The sequence below is a fragment of the Cnephaeus nilssonii genome, assembly GCF_951640355.1.
Source record: "Cnephaeus nilssonii genome assembly, chromosome: 1".
NCBI classification, from domain to species: Eukaryota; Metazoa; Chordata; class Mammalia; order Chiroptera; family Vespertilionidae; genus Cnephaeus; species Cnephaeus nilssonii.
Window position 1 is genome coordinate 68,622,840 of NC_137072.1, and position 19,187 is coordinate 68,642,026.

The 19,187-nt window shown below is 40.7% G+C and overlaps 1 protein-coding gene across 1 annotated transcript in view; it reads right to left on the reverse strand.

Annotated features, from left to right (window-relative positions):
* Nucleotides 1-2,959: 2,959 nt before the first annotated feature.
* The window catches only part of ANXA3 (annexin A3), a 51,690-nt gene continuing 35,462 nt past the window's right edge, over nt 2,960-19,187 (reverse strand). The window contains exons 10-13 of the mRNA XM_079771736.1: nt 17,861-17,956; nt 13,973-14,031; nt 11,904-12,026; nt 2,960-7,953 (exon numbers count right to left, since the gene is read on the reverse strand). Coding sequence (XP_079627862.1) covers nt 7,894-7,953; nt 11,904-12,026; nt 13,973-14,031; nt 17,861-17,956 — 338 coding nt within the window. The 3' untranslated portion in view covers nt 2,960-7,893. The remainder of the gene's footprint in view (nt 7,954-11,903; nt 12,027-13,972; nt 14,032-17,860; nt 17,957-19,187) is intronic.

Below are 19,187 nucleotides of genomic sequence, written 5' to 3' on the forward strand. Positions count from 1 at the left end.
TTGTTTAAGGTTTTCACATTGGCCATCTCTAAACTCCACGTGAGGAAATTGGCTGAGCACCAACAGAGGCCGCCATGCTCTGGTTGCCTTTCAGTTCTGTAAAAGGAGGTGAGAATGTGGTTTATTCGCACTCGCTTCCCACCTGGGGAATTTGTTCTCCCACCTCCTACCCAGGGGGGCCTGCTTCTTTGTGGAGGAGCTGATTTGATCTCAATGTCCTTTTACAAAGTTCTTTTTGCCTGATATTGTGTCGCTTGTTACTTCAGCGCATGCTCAGAGCTCTGCACGCCTTGGCCCTGGGCTGTTACTTACTGCCACATCCAGTCCCACAGAGCTTGTGCCCAAGAGGACTTCTGGTGGCACATTTTCCCTGGTGCATGGCTGTGTTTTAAAACGCATACAGCTGAGCCCGGCCAGCGTGGCTCAGTGGTTGAGCATTGACCTACGAACCAGGATGTCACAGTTCAATTCCTGGTCAGGGCATGTGCTCAGGTTTCGAGCTTGATCCCAAGTGTGGGGCGTGTAGGAGGCAGCCGATCAATGATTCTCTCTCATCATTGATGTTTCTCTCTCTCTCTCCCTCTCCTTCTCACTCTGAAATCAATAAAAATCTACTAAAAATCACACACAGAATGCATACAGGTGAATGGGCTGTTTTGGTGGCTTGGGTTGGGGGTTTGGGATTTCTTTTCACAGTTTACTGCAGCCGCCATTCAGCAGGACTCCTGCCCACTTGGTATCCTCTCTCCCACCTTGGACTATAAAATCCATGGAAGCAGGCAAACTCCGGCCTCTGAGCAGGGCTGACCCTCTGGGAGATAAAACTGGCCTGAAGCTGAGTCTGTAGAGACTGCAGGAAACATCCCACTAATAAATTGCTTGAGCACAAACCAATCATACTTGCTTTGATTTCAGAGTCCTACGGGAGATGTACAGCGAGTGGGTGGGAAAGACCAGCGTTTTTCAGTTTGCTGGGGGTAGGGGGGTGGGGGTTGAAAGAAATCTGGGGTACTTTCCATGGTTCATAAAACACAGGTTTCATAGGCAGGAAATTGCCAAGAGGTCTGCTTTACCTTCCCTCCTAATTACAAACTAGAAGGGTTCGCTTTACAACATCCCAAAAACCCCCAAGTGAATTGAGAATAAGCAATTGTAACTCTTCCAAACTGAGCCAGAGAATTACAGCTGACATTTGTTGAGCACTTACAGGATGGGAGGCCCTTTGCTAAGAGCTTTGCCTAAAGCCCTAAACCAACTTGTCGAAACCTCACCCCTATCAGAATCAGAACAATAAATTCTATTGCCATCCTGGCCTTACCGATAAGGAGACTAAGGCACACAAAGATTGAGTAGGTTGCTCACTCACATGTGGTGGGCAGGAAGAAAATGGAGGGAACCTGTTTTCAGATCCTGCTCACCTGACTACTCAAGTGCACTCCTTTGATTCCCATTGTTAGAGGACACGTTTCTTTGACAACACTGATTTCAGTGCGTATTTTTTTTAAGACTTCCAAGGCCAGTCTTAGAGTTACTATCACCATATAGTGCATAATTTATTTATTCTGCAAATGCTTATGGAAAACTATCTCCCATTCACTAGGCAAAACTATGCCAATGCAGTGACCAGTAACTACTTTTGATTGAGTTACATTCTTCATATGTTTTGTTTCATTTAATCCTCACAAGAACTCTTTAAGGTAAGAGCTGTTATTATCAGGTAAAGAGTTGAGGTGCAAAGAAGTTCAGTAGTTGTCAAATACTTACTGCTATAAAATTGTTATCATAGGTATTGAAGCCAAGATTTAGACTCAGTTTGATTGGCCCCAAAACCAATGTTTTAAAGACAAAGTAAAATTATAGAAATGAGAGGTTCTCAATATGGCATGAAATAGGGAAATGGAAGAAGGGAAGAAGGGAAGGATACACATAAGAAAAGTCTGAATTATATTCTTTAAAAATGTCCTTCTCCTGGGTTTCAGCACAAAAAACAAAATTTTTTATATGCACTTATAAATAGGCTAGAGAATCTCCCACTCAATATCTTCATTTGTCACTTCTGTGCTTCCTAATGACTAGACCAAACATCCCATCACTCTAGAGCGAGGTGTGCAAATCTCCTGCCTGTTGCAGTTCACCTCACACAGAGTCCAGGACTCTTTCCAGCTTGCTAATTTCCTCCTCCTTCACAGTCTGCAGGGACTAAACTTAGTGAGTAAAGAGATGACTTAAATGTACTCACTTAGGCGGGTGATCTACGGAAAAGTTTTCCGTATAGGTTTCATGTAAGTGTAGATGGTGAGAAACAAAAGGGTTAAGTGAAGTGATCCATATGTTCTATTAAGAAGGATTTTATCCCAACAATAAGGTGCCTAAAAGACATCCTATGGATGAACAAAATAATGGAGATTTTTTTCCAAACAGTTCATACTTGGCCCAGTTATTCAGAAGCAAGTCAAGTAAGTAGGTTTTAGCCTTTGGGACACAGAGTCATGAGGTCCACTTTGAACTCGACCTGCCACCTTGTGGAAATTGGAGGCAATAAAAAACATGTCCCTTGAATAATAAATGGCAATAATATGACCTAAGCCAGCAATTTTCCTTTTTCATCTCATGGCACACATAAACTAAATTCTAAAATTCTGCCACACACCAAAAAACTTATTTTTGCCAATCTGACAAAAATAATAGGTATAATTTTGATTCATTCACAGCTATTGTGTTGGCTGTTTTCATTTTTTATTTGACAATCTAAAGGAAAAGTGGTCAGTGCCCCTGAATAAAAAAAATTGCTTGTTTAAAAAATTATTGTGACACATTGGTTGAAAATCGCTGATCTAGGCCAGTGGTCGGAAAACTGCGGTTCGCGAGGCAGATGCGGCTCACAAGCCGCAGTTTGCCGCTCTGTTGACTAATGAGTTTGCTGACCACTGATCTAGGCTACCATTTATTAAGGGCTTACTATATGGTAGGCACTATTCTGAACACCTTTTGTCTTCAAATTTAATTATCAAAATAACTACTAGTAAGCTATTACTGTTCCAATTTTAAAGGTGAAAAGAGCAAAGTAAAATAACTTGCCTAAAGTAAAATAACTTGGGGTCATGCTGCCTAGATCGGTGAAGGCCCATGTGCTGGCACTGCCCTGTGCCTATATTGCCCCTCTCATTCTAGTAGTTAAACATTTAAGTAAGTATTGTAGTTCTTTGGAAGGATCACTGACCACAACCCTTCATCCTGAGTTAGCTGTGTTCCATCAGAATCATTAGAAATACACTTTCAGTAGTTACTAGCTGGTCCAATGCGTATGATGCAAGAAGAATGAGAATAAAAAGTTTGAAGGAAGAAAGCTTTCCTTGGAGCCTTTTCTTATTATTACAATGCTGCATTCTATATGGAGAATCATCTCAAGTGATCTTCACTTCCTTCATTCTCCCCCTCCTCAGACTTACTCAGGCACAGATAGATACACACTGACCTGGATTCTAAATCCTTGGCTTTCCTGCTCTGCAACCTTGGGCTAGTAACCTAACCTTTCTGAGCCTCATTTTCATCATCTGTAAAATAGGGTAATATTAACACATATAACCATGTTTTGTTTCAATGCACTTAACAGCATAACAACTCTCAGAATAAATGACATTTAATATTTACTACCGTCTCAGCACATAGTAAGTCCTCTATTCATACACACAAAAGTAATTATTCTTTAGAATGGGAACAATAATAGTTTCTACCTCATGAAGTTATTTTGATAATTAGAAAACAATTTAAAGGTGTTTAGCATAGTGCATACCATACGGTAAGCCCTTAATAAATGTTAGCCTAGATCCTATTATTATCACAGTGTATTATTTAAGGAGCACAATCAACTTGGTTTATATCAACTCTAAAATTCTACATCACATTTGAATAACATTCAATACTTTTCAAGGTACCTCTAATTATTTCCTCTGCTCCTTACAACAAACAGATAAGGTCTACTACCCCATGTTACAAATCATTATTCTTAAAATTTATTGTGTACCTCTATGAAAAGGAAACTGGGCTAGAAATTTAAAGACATGTAAGATATACATTGACATTCACAATGGTTTAGGGGCTGTCGCTTTATATGACAAGATTATACAACGAATCTGAGAAAGCAAGAGATAATTGCTCCTGGCTCAGAACTTCTAAAACTCTTTTAATTTCCTAAGTGAAAAGATCACTAGACTCATCTTTTGTTCTAATATTTGTTTTTTGCCAATGAGGTGACTCTGGGTGGGCTCCTGGATGCGGGCTGGTCATGGGAAAGACCAAGCCTTGATTAGAAGCTTGGAACTTTCAGCGCCATACCTCCATGCTCTTGAGAAGGGAAAAGGGCTGACAATGAAGTTAATGATCAGTCATGCCTATGCGATGAAGCTTCCATAAAAATACCAATAGTACGGGGTTCGGAGAGATTGCGGGTTGGTGAGCACATGGAGGTGCTAGGAGGGTGGCACACCTGGACAGGGCATAGAAGCTCTGTGTCTCTTCCCACATACCTTGCCTTTCACATCTCTTCCATCTGATGTTCATCTGTATCCTTTACTATATCCTTTTATAATCAACTGGTAAACATAAGTAAGCATTTCCCCGAGTTCTGTGAGCGGCTCTAGCAAATTAATTGAACCTAAGGAAGGAGTTGTTACAATCTCTGATCCATAGCTAGTCGGTCGGAAGCACAGGTAACAACCTGGACTTGTAATTGGCATCTGGAGGGGGGAGGGCAGTCTTGTTGGACTGCACCCTTGACTTGTGGGATCGGATGCTGTCCACAGGTAAACAGTGTCCAATTGAGTCGTTGTAGGACATCCCGCTGGTGTCAGAGCATTGCTTGTTGGTGTGGGGAACCCTTCTCCCCACACACATTGGAAACAGGTGACCAGAACCCATTAGAGAGAATGAAACAGGTTCTTCCTCGTTTTGTGTACTGACTGTAGATGAAGGCTACTTCTGTGGCTGGATTAGGGTACCAGAGCTTCAAAGAAGCACAAGGGGTATGGAGCCAGATAAAAATATGCCTTCCATACTTCTTTCAGGGCAATTCCATGGCCTCCTAGAAACTATGCCTGTGATGTACACTATGAAATGATATAGAACAGTCAAAGTAACTGAAACACATGACATGCAATGATACGAATATCACTAGGAACAGAGCAGCGAATGCAACAGGCAAAATTCCCTGCATTCAAATAGCTTTATGTTCCAGGGCTGAAAAGAACAGTGGCCATGGGTTGGAATACATGTTAAGGCCAAACAGTGATTAAGAGCCTGGACACTGAAGTTGGGCTGCTTGGGCTTCAATCCTGGCTCTTCCAATGGTCAAGCTACTTGATTTCTCTCAGCCTCCATTCCTATACCTGGGAGTTAGTAAAGTTCCTTGAGGATTAGGATTTAACATATACTACACTGTTTAACATAGTGACCGATGCATACTAAGCACTCAAGTATTAGCAATGATTTGCTTGGTGAGACGCTCATTCACCAAATCACTCAAGCCGAAGTGACAGGATCAAACTTGACACCTGACGATCTTGATTATCTTGTTCTATCAATTTTATCTCCTAAATATTTCTTGTGTGTGTGTGTGTGTGTGTGTGTGTGTGTGTGTGTGTGTGTGTTTCCCTTTTGTCTCCCTTGGCATTATTTTAGTTCACACTGACATTTCTGTATTGATTATAGAACTTGCCAAGTAGGCTCCCTGCCTCTAGCTTTCTTCTATTCATTCTTCCCCCTTGGTCAAAAATTTGAGCACATAATTTCTCTGATTAAAATCCTCCTGGAATGTCCCTCCCATGACTGCCCCCTGCTTATAAACTCTTTTTTGTTGCTGTTGTTAATCCTCACCTGAGGATATTTTTTCCAGTGACTTTTAAAGAGAGTGAAAGGGAGGTAGGGAGGGGGAGAGAGAGAAACATTAGATCGGTTGCCTCCTGCACGCCCCGACTAGGGCCAGGGATTGAACCTGCAACCCAGGTCCGTGCCCTTTACTGGGCATCAAACCTGCAACCCTTCAGGCCACAGGCCGATGCTCTAACCACTTAGCAATGCCAGCCAGGGCTGCTTATAACCTCTTTAGCAAGGTACATGAGCCTTCATATATTGTGCTCTAAGCCTCCATCATACGAACCTTTGCGTAGAGTTGTACACACATCATGCTAGTTCATAACTGTGACTTTGCAAGTGCTCTTACCTATATGAGGAGCCTCTTCTCATTTTTTTAGCTGGTGGAATTTATAACCATCAGGGGCTGAATTCTTCATTCCACCTCCATACTGCTTCTTTCTCTTATACAACGCCATTTCCCTGAATGCACAGTACATACTGTGTTGCATTTATCTGCTTACATGTCTCTTTCTCAGATTTTAAAGCACGTTGGCAATAGAAAATGAGTCTTAGTCCCTTTGGTGTAACCAATACTTACTTAGCATACGGTGGGTGAAGTGTTGAAAGAATGGTTGCAGTGCTGTTGTGATCATTTTGATGTTGCATGGAGATAATAATGGTAACATGCTAATTGAACACTTAACCATTTCCAGGCACAGGGCGATGTGTTCACAGGCATTATCTTACTTAGTGTATTTTTAAAAATTGATTTTAGGGAGAGAGAGAAACATCGATGTGAGAGAGAAATATCAATCGGTTGTCTCCTGAACGTGCCCAGACCAGGGCTCAAACCCACAACCTGAGTATGTGCCCTGACTGGGAATCGAACCCACCACCGTTTGGTGTATGGGACAATGCTTTAACCGAGCCAGGCCGGCCAGGGCTACCTTACTTAATCTTTAAGAAACTCTATGGAAGAGACAGGCACTATAATTATTACCATTTTACAGATGAGGAAACTTTAGGTTAGCAGGGCTTAGTAGTTGCCAGGGTCACAGAGCTGGTACACAGTAGGGCAGGAAGTCAAAACCATGTGTGTAGGACTCTAAATCCCTACACTTTTTTCCCTTTATGCAATTTGGAAATTCCAGGACAAGAGATAACTTCTCAACCCACACCTCACTGTTTATATTTCTCACACATCTATCATTTCTATCTAGTCCAGACTAATAACTCCAACTGGAATTTTTTACCTCGGATATTTCATATTGGTCAAGATATTTCATGGTAGGTCCCTTCCAAAGATAACATGAGGGATTTTTAAAATGCATAGTTTTGCAAAATTATTTTAGAGGAAAAGGAAAGCTTATAGACTTGATTCTGCTAAAGCAGTATTTAGCATAAAATAACCCCAATTCATGCTTGCCATTCAGACAGGAAGTGGTTAGATTAATAGTTCCACAGATATTTTCTGACGGCTAAATAACTTATTACACATTGCCACTCATGTAGCTTGATCATGACTAGAAAGGGTAGGTAGGATCACATACATCTTCACTTTTATTCCTTTTCTTAAAGATGGATGTGATTAATACGGTAATAGATAGACTGAAGCAGCAACAGCTTCTGTAACAAAAGCGTGTTATAGAATATAATTAGTTGTTGGCACCAGGTACCAACAATGTCAGTAGACGCTAAAAACAGACACTTTAACAAAGGCAACAATTTTTATTACCCTGCTTTGCATTTGATATTTTAGAACTGTACAAAGATCCTCACTTCCTAAACAAATATATTTAGATAGTATTAGGAGATTCTTCACATCATTTTAAATTTTCATTAATAAACTGCTACATGATGTATGATGAGATGCTCTAAAATAATTGTGTCATTGCTGTTGTTATGGAACAATGAAAATTTGTTAGGAAAACAGGCCGCTGTTTATACTTGCTTGTACTTTTAAACATGTGAGAAAGAAGTGAGCAGATCTGTTGGAAAAGCCGATCGTGGGAGCAGACAACCTTTGCAGACGATGTGCGTGGCTCAGTCATCTCCTCCACAGAGCTTTAAGAGTGCGGCTTCGTAGTCTCCAGAAGTGTCCGACTGCAAAGCACAGGATGGAGAGAAGGACAGGTACGGCATAAATAATGAGGGGACCATAAAGGAACCAAATCTCGTAGCACTAGGGGATTCACTGAGGTGCAAGACTCATGACCTGTACCATTTAGTAAAATGCACCTGTAATTCCATCATCCATTCATACCTGAGTGTAGTTATTTTTCATCCTAGCATCTTTTTCACAATATTGTTTAAATTCTTCCTGATATAATTCAATTAAATTTCAATTTGGGTTTAATAAAATATATTTAATCAACTATGTAATGTTACATAATATTAATTTTTAAGCAAAACTTTAAAAATTACAGGCAGTCCTTGGGTTACATCGGACTCGATGTACATTGTTTTGTGGTTACGTCGCCATTTCCCATTTATTTATAAAAAAAAAAATGTTCCATCATTTTGACATATGTACATATGTGCTTTATGTTTTTTATTATTTATTTACGACAAGTAAAGGTCAGGAATTGTTACCTTTCTTTTACATTTTTTTTGCTGTTTCACATTTTTTTTACTGTTTCACTATTGCTGCTGTGTATGTGCTCCATGTGAGTGACGTTGATGCTCATGGAGGTGGGTTCCAGATCTCCGACATAACCCGAGGACCTACTGTCTAGTTTTAGTAATATATATTATTTACCAAACGCTTAGTAAATAATTACCAATTACTTTAACCCTTAGAACTCTAAGCAGTAGGTTCATAAGTATCTCCATTTAACACATCAGTAAGATGAGAAAAAGAGAGGCTAGGAACCTTGTGCCAGATCATATAATGAGCGACAGAAGCAGAATTTGAACCCCGATCTCCTGGCTCCTTAACACCATACTATACTTAAGAAAGCGAAATGAACTACATCTCCAAAGAGTATGTTTCTGATTTCCTTTCCCCTAAACTAGCCAAAAAGATCTTGATTCAGAAAACATACTATATGAGATTGAGGCTTAAAATATTAAGATGCAATGTTTACTATGCAAAGGAGGTATATATTATATATACACACACACACACTAACTAAATGTTTCTGTTGGCCTGTTTTTAACAGAGGTTCTCTCTTCTCCCAACTTTGATTCCACCTTTTACCCTTTACATTTATTAATATGTCTCATTGTAGATTTAATCATTAGACCAGGTGAAACTTTCTTCCTCCCCGACAATATACAAAATGAAATTCTAGCTTCTGAATGACAGAAATGGAATCATCTGAAAGGATCTTATTCATTAGTAGTGAAAATGTAATGATATCGCCTAATAATGTACTTTCAGGTGGTAGAAATGAAGACACCTTATATAATTTTAAATTACAAACTGAACTCTTCAGCAATGAATTTTTATTTTCTATCAAGATACCCATAGTTTAAATGTTTCCTAATACAATCAGCCTCAATCACCCAGACCACTGCGGGAGGGAGAGCTACGGCTTAATTTAATTTTCTGGTTTGCTGAGGGTGAACCAAGAGCCCTCTTTATGTTTCAATCTTGTTACTGACAATCTTTATAAAAGTTATGCGTCTACTTTTCTGCCTTAGTAAGAACAATATGGTTAACGTTATTGAATCTTCCTCTGTTGATTGAAATGATTGTAATGTGTCAGGATCGATTCAAATTGCATTGAGTGTGAGCAGCTGATAAAATCTGTGCTAAGCCCCAGGCACAGCCTGAGAGTTGCCTTTTAGAGTAAGTTTCCGATTTCAACTTAGGCATGCATCTCTTTCTGCAAAGGTTTAGTAAAAAGCAAAAGCTCTGGCTGAAACAAAAAAAATAGGGTGTGGGGGGTTTTGATTTATGACTCCAGTTGACTGAGTGATGTTCATTCATGCATCCACCGTAACACCATTTGTGGAGCCTGAGGCCAGAAAGTTCTCAGGATGGCTGCCCGAAGGCCCAAGCCAACAGGTGGTCAAGGGAAGCTTTGCTGGGCAGGGCCACTTCAAAGGCTGGGCCATGGGCTTCAGCTGTTCCTGGTGACATAGGAATGCGGACAGAATGGAGGAGTCCTTGGTGGGCAACTGGGTGTGTCTCCTGCATAGCATGGGACTCCAGCCTCGAAGAGAGGCTTGAGGGAGGTTGGTTCCAGGATCAGAATCCACAGGGTTCATAAACGATCCTATAGCTGGGCCCCAGATGTCTGAACAGCTCAGACTCCACACCCGACTCTGGACCACCGGGACTCAGAGCAAACATGTCCTTCTCTCAGACTAGGTTTGTCCTCTGGGTGCCACCTCCGAGCTCAGGCCTCAGTGACTCTACACTGATAGAGATCCATTTGTCTTCATGTCTGGGCTAATGATTGCCAAAGCTGATTTTTCCAGACAGCTGTTAGGTGGAGGAGGCTGAGGCATAGAGAGACCTGGAGGACGTCTGTGAAGCCAGCCCAGGGCTCCATCTTTGCACCTAGCCAGTGACCCTGGAGGCTGGGACAATGTGATGGCTTGTTCTTCAACCTGGGCTCCCATTTTGTTCAGGAACCCAGCGTGGACCACCCCTCTCTACCACTCATGCCTGCGTGCCATCTTGGAGGCTGACGCAGAGAACAATCTGCAATGGGGGCTAGCCCCTTCGTTCATCGTTTCCAAGTTGTCATATTCCTATTGGGACTGTGGCTTTACCATAGCTCCATGTATGGAAGCCTCTTACACAATTTTTTGCAGGTCTTACTTCCTTATAATTTGTCATTTATTTGGGGTTTGTCTACATATATAATATCAACTAAGATCTGAGGACAATGAAAACTGGTTTCATTCTTTAAAACTGAAAGGAAGTTGTGTAACATATTTTAGGATTCTCATCCAGAATGATAGACTGTAAGGAATTACTTTTTTTTTTTTTAAATCAGGAAACTATAAAACATTGATGAATTCTATTTGGTGCCAAACAGTATGAAAAAACACCTTCAGCCATGTCAATAGAAAGACAACAAACTGGGAAAAATATTTATAATTCATAGACAAAAGGTGAATCTAACATACATGAAAAGAGATCTTAGAAATTGACACCCCCTCAAAAAGTTAAAACCCAAATTTCAATAGAATAATGGGCAAGTAACATAAAAAATTACCAGTAGGTAAATGCAAATGGCATTTAAAATATGAAAACATGTTCGGCTTTCTTCATATTAAGAAAAAGATATACTAATACTACACTGAGATGTAATTTCTCACCTATCAGATTTTACAAACCCAAAGCTTGAAAACACCCTGTGTGCCAAAGCTGTCGAGAAACAAGGACTCATATATTCTTCATGGAAGTACAGATGGAAGTCAACTGGTAATATTTACCAAAATTACAAATATATTCACATCTGTCTCAGCAATCCTATACACTTTTGAGAATTTATCTCAAGAAAAAACTGCTCAAATTTATCCCACAGATACACTTGTACCTTAGGAAACTATGTATGCATATGGCAGCATTGTTCGCATTAGCAAGAAACTGGAAACATCTGTTGATGTGGTGGGTATAAATAAACAAATAATAGAATGATACACAGCTATTTAAAAGACTGAGAAAGCTTCTGATATATTGCAATGAAAAGAACTCCAAGGTGCAGAACCATGCTATCTTTTGTGTGAAACAGAGAGGAAATTTAAAATATGTAGTTTTCTTTCCTGTCGTTTTCATAAAGAAACACTAAAATAAATAAAAACAGTGCAATATGAAAATAGGTAAACAATTTGCATATGCAATTCAAAAAAGAAGAAAAATTAGTGGCCACTAAACAGAAGAAAATAAAAGTGGGTATCTATCATGTGGCTGAGATTCTAGAGCTGAAAACAGTCTCTATGTTTAAGGGCTGTTTTGCGACCACTACACATTGACACACTGACAAAGAGAGAGAAGTCTAAGTCACACATCTCCATGTTCTAAGGATTGTAAGGGAAAGAGAATAGGGAGAGAAAGGCAAAATGTGTTTTGCTATTTTTAAGAAGAGACTTACTTTAATTGCTGAATATAGAGAATAGCCACAACGCTTCTTAAACTCTGCTCGAATGTCCAAAAGGTCAATTTCTGATCTGGAAACCATTATTCGGTTCAGAGTAAACTCATCAGTTCCAGCACCCTGTTAAGAGATGGACATCCACGGCACAAATCAGCCACAAAACAGCGTATAAATCTATATTTATGAGAAATAGATAACGGTGCACAAAATAGTCCACCGTGGTGACTCTCCTTCCCTCGTTTAACATCAAACCTCATTATTCATTTGTTTAAGAAATATTTATCGACAGCTTACTTTGTGCCAGTAGCATGCTTCATGCTGAAAACAGGGATGGGACACTTCCAATTTTGCAAAGGATACCGGTAGGAAAACAGGCCATATAATATAATGTGACATATAAGAAATTTTGGGTACTATAGGCACACATATGAGGGGAGCCTAAAATAGATTAAGGATTAGAAAAGGTCTGTCTGAGAAAATGGTAATTAAACTGAGGCCTAAATAACCCGACAGGAGAAAGGGTGGGGTTCGCAGAAAGAGGAAAAAAGACATTCCAATGGAGAAAACAGCAGGTGTGAAGGGTTAGGGCAAGAAAGAATGCCACACTCAAGGACACATAAATAATGAAGAGGAATAGCAAGAGAGGTGTCTGGAAAGGCAGGACCTTATAAGCCACGACATGAAGTTCTGACTTTATCCCAAGAGTGAGGAACTATTGCAGTCTTTTCAACAGGAGAGCTCCGAGATCAGAGCCGAGTTGTGCTTTCCGAAGATCTCTCTGGCGGCAGTATGAGGAATGGAATGCGGGGCAGGAGGAGGATGAAGATAACAGAATGAGACTAGCAGCTTTGGCACTAACATACCAAAGAGAAGTTGATGGCCTGACCTAGAAAAATGGCGGTGCGATGGAGAAAATGGGTCTATTTAAGAGATGCTTATAAAGGCAGATGACAAAACGGGATGTATCATTTGTACAGAATGAAGGAGAGGGAGACTCGTAAAATTCCCGAGCAGTTATATTGACACAATTCATTTATTCATTTATTCAATAAATGCATATTGAGCGTGCCCTGTGTGCCAGGTATTGTTTCATGCACTGCGCATATGATAGTGAACAACACAGTCCGTACCTCTCCTCATGGAGTTAACATTCTAATGAATGGAGACGGTCAGTAGAGAAAATTAACCAAGTGTTTAAATAAATACTAATGAGAACTATGGAACGGAGCGTCACTAAAAGGGAGACAAATTGACCTGAGTAGTCAGGGAAGACCTTTCTCAGGAGGTGACATTTGAGCAGAGACCTGACAGGTGAGAAGGAGCCAAGCACAGGTAGACCTGGAGGAGGTACCTTTCAGGCAGAGAGGACAACAAATGCACAGACTCTGACGTGGGAAGAGACGTGGCACAGTCAAGGAGCAGAAAGGCTGAAGAGGCTGAGGCACAGAGAACAAGGATGGGAGGAGTGGCATGACTTCAGGAGCTGGGCAAGGGCAGGTCCTCTGGGGATTCCCACTGAGATGACTGAACGCAGGAAGGGGAGCGGAACTGGGGTGGAGGGGAGGTGAAGTGAGGGACATGAGGTGTTCACTTTGGACATAACTCAGAAGGTGCACATGGACTCCCATAGGAAATGTCCAGTAAGGGAAGTGGAGCAAGCGTCTTCTAGGTGCCAGGTCCAGTGCTAGGGTCTGAAGATATAAAAGAGAAAAACAAACTCCTCTGCCCACGGAGCTCACCTTCTAGCAGGGGCAACAGACAAGGCTGCTGACTCAGTTTGGTCTATTTTAAGTAAGGCGGCTTGAGAGGCCACTGAACCTAAGGGGTCAGGTTTGAGGTGTGCAGTTCTAAAACAGGTTCTATTGCCTGTGAACCAGGGGAGATAATTTAGTCAACATTTTACTGTACCAACCGCTCTAATGATTAGGACACTTGTGATCACTCCATGGCATGGATTAGCTACAAAAGAGAGCTCATCAAAGTGAATGGAATTCCATCAATAATGGCAATGTTTTTACATTTTCCATGAGGGAAGCTAAGAACATGTATGAAATTCCCAGACCAACCTTCAAAGCTCGATGCAGTCTTTCAGCTAAGAAGGCAGGAATGTTCCTTGCACAATGAACTGTAGAAAAAATAAAGTATGTTCATTGTCATTTAATTGAAATTGAGTTAATATACAGTAAAATGTTTTTAAAAACAATTCATACCCAGGGTGGGGAAAGGAGACATGTGTAATAGTATATGTAATACTTTAGACAATAAAGAATTAAAACAAACAAACAAAAAAACAACGATTCATACCCATTTTACTCCCTCCCCACTACTGGCTTTTATTTAGAATGAAAGAATGAATACTTAACCTAGATTCCAAAGCCTTGTAACATTATATTTGCACAGAACATTAGCAGAAGTGATCTTCAGCCGTGGGGAAAATAAAATTACCTGCCAAAGAAACTCCCACAGCACACGACTCATCTCCAGATCTCAGACCCACCAACACCTTCGCTTCCACTGATAACTCCCCAGGGTGGGCCACTGCTCCATTGCTAACAGCTTTGACTACTGATGAATAACTTGGGTCTAAAGACTGCAGAGATGTTGCCCAAATAACTCATTAGGTAAGAAGAGGCGCTGGAGCTCATTTTGAAACCAGTGTTTCAAATAGAAAGATTTTCTCTTAAGTGGCTGTATCTAAATTCAGTTACTAAAAAATACTGCAATCTTTTAATTCTTTATTTTGAAATAACAGGTAAAGCAGAAGTAAAACAAAACAAAACAAAAAGAAATTGGCAAAAACATGAGCAAATTAAGTATAGTTTAAATAAAGTGAAAATCATTAGGAATAGAAAAGTCTGTAGAGAGAAAATCTATTTATTGCAACATGAGTACTTTTATAGCCTCAAATGTGATCTGCAGTTGGAATCTGATGAAAGTGAATAAATTTTATAATGAATTTTAGAGGTCAGAACAAGGATAAGTAGCTTTCTCATAGTGCCTTACTGGCTCTCTTAAGGAACCGAAAAGGCCTTCCTTCAGTTTGTGTAATTGACTTAGGGAAATGGGGGTGGGAGTCGGGGGGGGGGGGGGAGGAGAGGATGTATTAGACACTCAAACGTGGAATCTGGGACAAATATGAAAACAGTGTTAGATGTGAAGTTTTCTGAGAATAAACCAGCCATTTGGATCAGTTGTACTTATTTTTTTCTGAAATTCATATTAAGCAGCCTTAATACTTTGATTAAAAGTCGTTATGCCCACTTTTATCCTAATAAGCTTTTCAATCATCTCTCTCTCCCTAAACTAAATCCTTATAGAACACTTCCCCCTGCCCTCATAACCCTTTAGCTTTTCTTCTGCTTTATGTTTTTAACCACCAGGTTTGTCCTTCATGCCCTAAAATGTTGGGAAGAGGTGTTAGACATAGTGATAGAAAGTTTGCTTTAGCACCCAACATTGAAAGTAGGAAAACTCCGGGAAATCTCTGACATGCAGGGAGTCCACTGAAATTAACTGCAATGACCAAGAGGCCACAGTTGCCCATTTCTCACCTTCTGTGATGTCTTGACCAAACTTCAGTCAGTCCTTTCTCCTCCCCCAGGCCCCTGAACTCTGGCTGCCCCTCACCCGAGCAAGCACTAAAACATGAAACATACCTTCCTGCCAGCTTGTCCCGAGAGTGAGGTGACAGAGCCAAACACATCTCCTGTCAAACCCCAACCATCATGCTCCCTGGCTTATCCAACTCCCACGCCAAAGAGAAGCCTTTTGTGTTTGATTCTGAGACTCCTGCACGTGTCTGAGATGAAAGCGTTCTCCCTATTGGGAGAGTCTTTTTGAGTAGAGCCTCCCCTATCTAGTCCAGATTTGACAACTAGAAATGTTCTATTATGCCTTTCTAAGGTGATACAGCTCAGGTGGGTTTTCATATTAAATACTATGTGTTGACATACTGTATTAGACTCCTTATGCATGAAATATTCAGAACAGGCAGATCTATCAACATCGGAAGTATGGGTTACTAGGGGCTGAGGGGTGATTGCTAGTGGGTACAGGGTTTCTGTGGGGGCTGATGAAAGTATCCTAAATTTAGATTTGGCAATGGTTGCACAACTCTGTAAATATATTAAAAAGCACTAAAATGCATACTTTGAATGGGTGAATTTTATGGTGAGTTATAGCTCAGTAAAGATGAGAAAAACGGCAGTGTATTCCAATGGTAAACAAATAGAAAATGAGTGTGACTTATCTTGAACTTCGAATTAGTCGAATTATAAGGCCTTTCTTTTACTTGATAAAATAATATACATTATAGCCTAAATCTAGTGTATCATTCAATATATATTTCCAAGAATGCTTCTTAGCTCAATAAGTAAGAATTCACACATCTCAATAAAGTTTTTCAAATATGATAGCAGGTAGCAAAATTGATGTAAAGAGCAACAATGTGAAATGGAAAAAAATAAACTGGCTACCTCATTGCCTTCAAACTGATTATGGAGACAGCTCTATTCCATTTTTTTAAATTGAAAACGAAGCTTTTTCTATGTTGGCCTATCTTTTAGCAATTCAGAGTTAATAGTATTTTCTCTTTCTCCCTCCCTCCCTTCCTCCCTCCCTCCCTCCCTCCCTCCCTCCCTCCCTCCCTCCCTCCCTCCCTCCCTCCCTTCCTTCCTTCCTTCCTTCCTTCATTTTTTTTACAAGCATCTGGATAAAGAGTCCTGTTCTGGCACTGAAGAGAGGATTAGAAGTCAAGCGAAATGACATATGTGGAAGAAGCCCTGAGAATGGTCTGGGTGGTTGCTACCTGGTGTCTTTTCTGTAATTTACTTTAAAATACTTCAGCACAGACCGTGTGATGTGTGTGTGTTTCAGCCTCTGTTTACACACCGAGTAGTTGGTTCTCCCCACAGAACGCGGAGCCTGACCACTGGGTGACCTGCATTCCCTGGGTGACCTGGGAAGGAATTGAACTTCTGTGTGCCTCAGGGTTACCATCTCGACCACCCCTAACCCAGGGGATTGTTATAAGGCTTAAATATGTCGATATTTGTAAAGAGTTTAGCGCAGCGCTGAGCACGTGTAAGTGCCAGATGCGTATTTATTGAAAAATACAACTTGAGGAACACTCCTGGTAGCTCACCTCCAGACACGGTAATTAGCATCTGAAGATGAATCAGAGGCTCACTCCAGGGGAGGGCCCCTTTCAGATATCAGCTATCCTGATCTCACCAGAGGAGCTATTCATTATCATGTGGATGACAGAAATGCATTTTCCTAGAGGTACTCCTGCCCTGGAATTAATGGAGAAGCCGCAGCAAGCCCAGTCACCACCCTTAATTAGAGTGGTTTAGGATTCCCAACAATCCTGGGTGTGTGCAAGCACGTGACAGATTCTCTTGCCTGACTCTGACCAGATGGGTCACCGAATCCTGTCTTTGGATCGTCTCTCATTCTCTGACCGCACCTTCCTTGCCTCGTCGATCGGCAGATCACCTTATATAACAGCGTCTCTGTCTGCTTGTTTATCCATGTGTCTTTCTGCCACACTCCCTGATGGCACAGCCGAGGGGGAGGAGACCGCTACTTCCCACCTGAGCTCAGCTAGCCACTGACATCTTCCAATGACCCAAAATGGTAAATTACCAAATTGGCTCACATCTCAGCTTTCAACAAAGCTCAATAAAAATGCCAATAGAAATGTCATATTTTTATCTCTCAAGGAGTTTACAATCCAAATGTGGTGACAAGCCAAATACGAAGTTAAAAGCAAAGTAAGGTGCAAAAAAATTACTTTTTCATACATTCCTTTATCAATATCTGTTGAGCATGTTGTTAAGTGGATGCTGTGGGAGTCTAAAGAGGGATCAGTCAGGATTCTTACAAGGAGCTAACCCCGATGTTGTTTACATCAAGTGCAAAGTAACTCAGTTTGGAAGCACTCAAGAGCTTACCTATGGCCAGCAGTAGGTCTTCAAAATGTCCAGATAATTCTCCTTTTATGCTGTCCTCAATGTCCTTCTGGCTAATATTTCTGTGTTCATCAAATGCTAAAAAGCAGTACCACAAAAACAGTGAAAGCATCCCACTTGACCACACATGAACATATTCCAGTGTTTTAGTTGATATGCAGCAAATCAAGTTGTTAAGTGGTGAGCTCAAAAACCCCTTTTTAAATCATCAAAATTTGAACATGGAAGTTTTTGTTTTTCATGTCTTAATAAAAAAAAGCCCACAAAAAACAACAACAAAAAAACTACAATAAAACCTGAACTTCATAGGCCATTTTCTTCAATGATCTTCCTCTCTCTCTCTCCTCTCCCGCTCCCCAGGTTGTTAGCATTTAAAATAGCCTAAAAGGTTAAACAATATGTCTAGTAAGGTGGGCTGTGTTTAAATTATAGCAGCACCTGGGTAATTAATCAAATATGTTTTATCTGCCAACACAGTCTTCAATATGAAGATTTCTTATTGCTGAGCAGATCATTCCCTCTGGGGCATGGCCTACTTCACATGTGCCTGAAGGCATTCCAATTTCTTGATCAGTTTTTGCCCCAAAGCAAAACCTATACACACATCACCAAGTATATGGGCATATTTTGCAAGTCAAGTAATTTTTTCCAAGTAAATTTTGGGAAAAAAAAGAAAGACATTTTGGAGAGAGATCTAGGATTGCTGGGTTTTTGTTTTTAAAATAAAGATGTTGCCTCCTCCCTGGCCCAGGCCCTGGTCAGGTCACATGCAAGAGGCAACCAATCGATGTGTTTCTCGCATGTCAATATTTCGCTCTGTCTTTCCCTTTTCTACTCTCTAAAAATCAATGGGAAAATATCCTCGAGTGAGGATTAAATAAATAAAGATGTTAATAAAGCAACCATGATATACAATTACCATTATTTTATAGATGAAATTCTAATGCCAAACTTAAGGAAGGGCAACTTCAGAATTAAAAAATCCTGGTACTATCTTTGTATTTTCTCATTTCCCCATGACTCAGCAGAAGCCTGGTCATGCACTGGGACGGTCACTGTTCTCTTGACCTGCACCTGGAAGCCACAGTAGGTGCTCACAGGACATGGGCTGCTCGGCTTCCAGGTGCTGTTGCTTCCAGAATGGCTCAGGGAGATGCACGAGTGAGAGGGTGGATGCTTGGCAATTCCACGTAAAGGCTTGACAAAGAGGGCTCCCCAATTTACCTTCATTTCAGAGAGAGGCGAATGGTAATCCATGCTAACGCATTAACAGAGACACCGCAGCACCCGGGTTTTCTGGAAAGTGCCG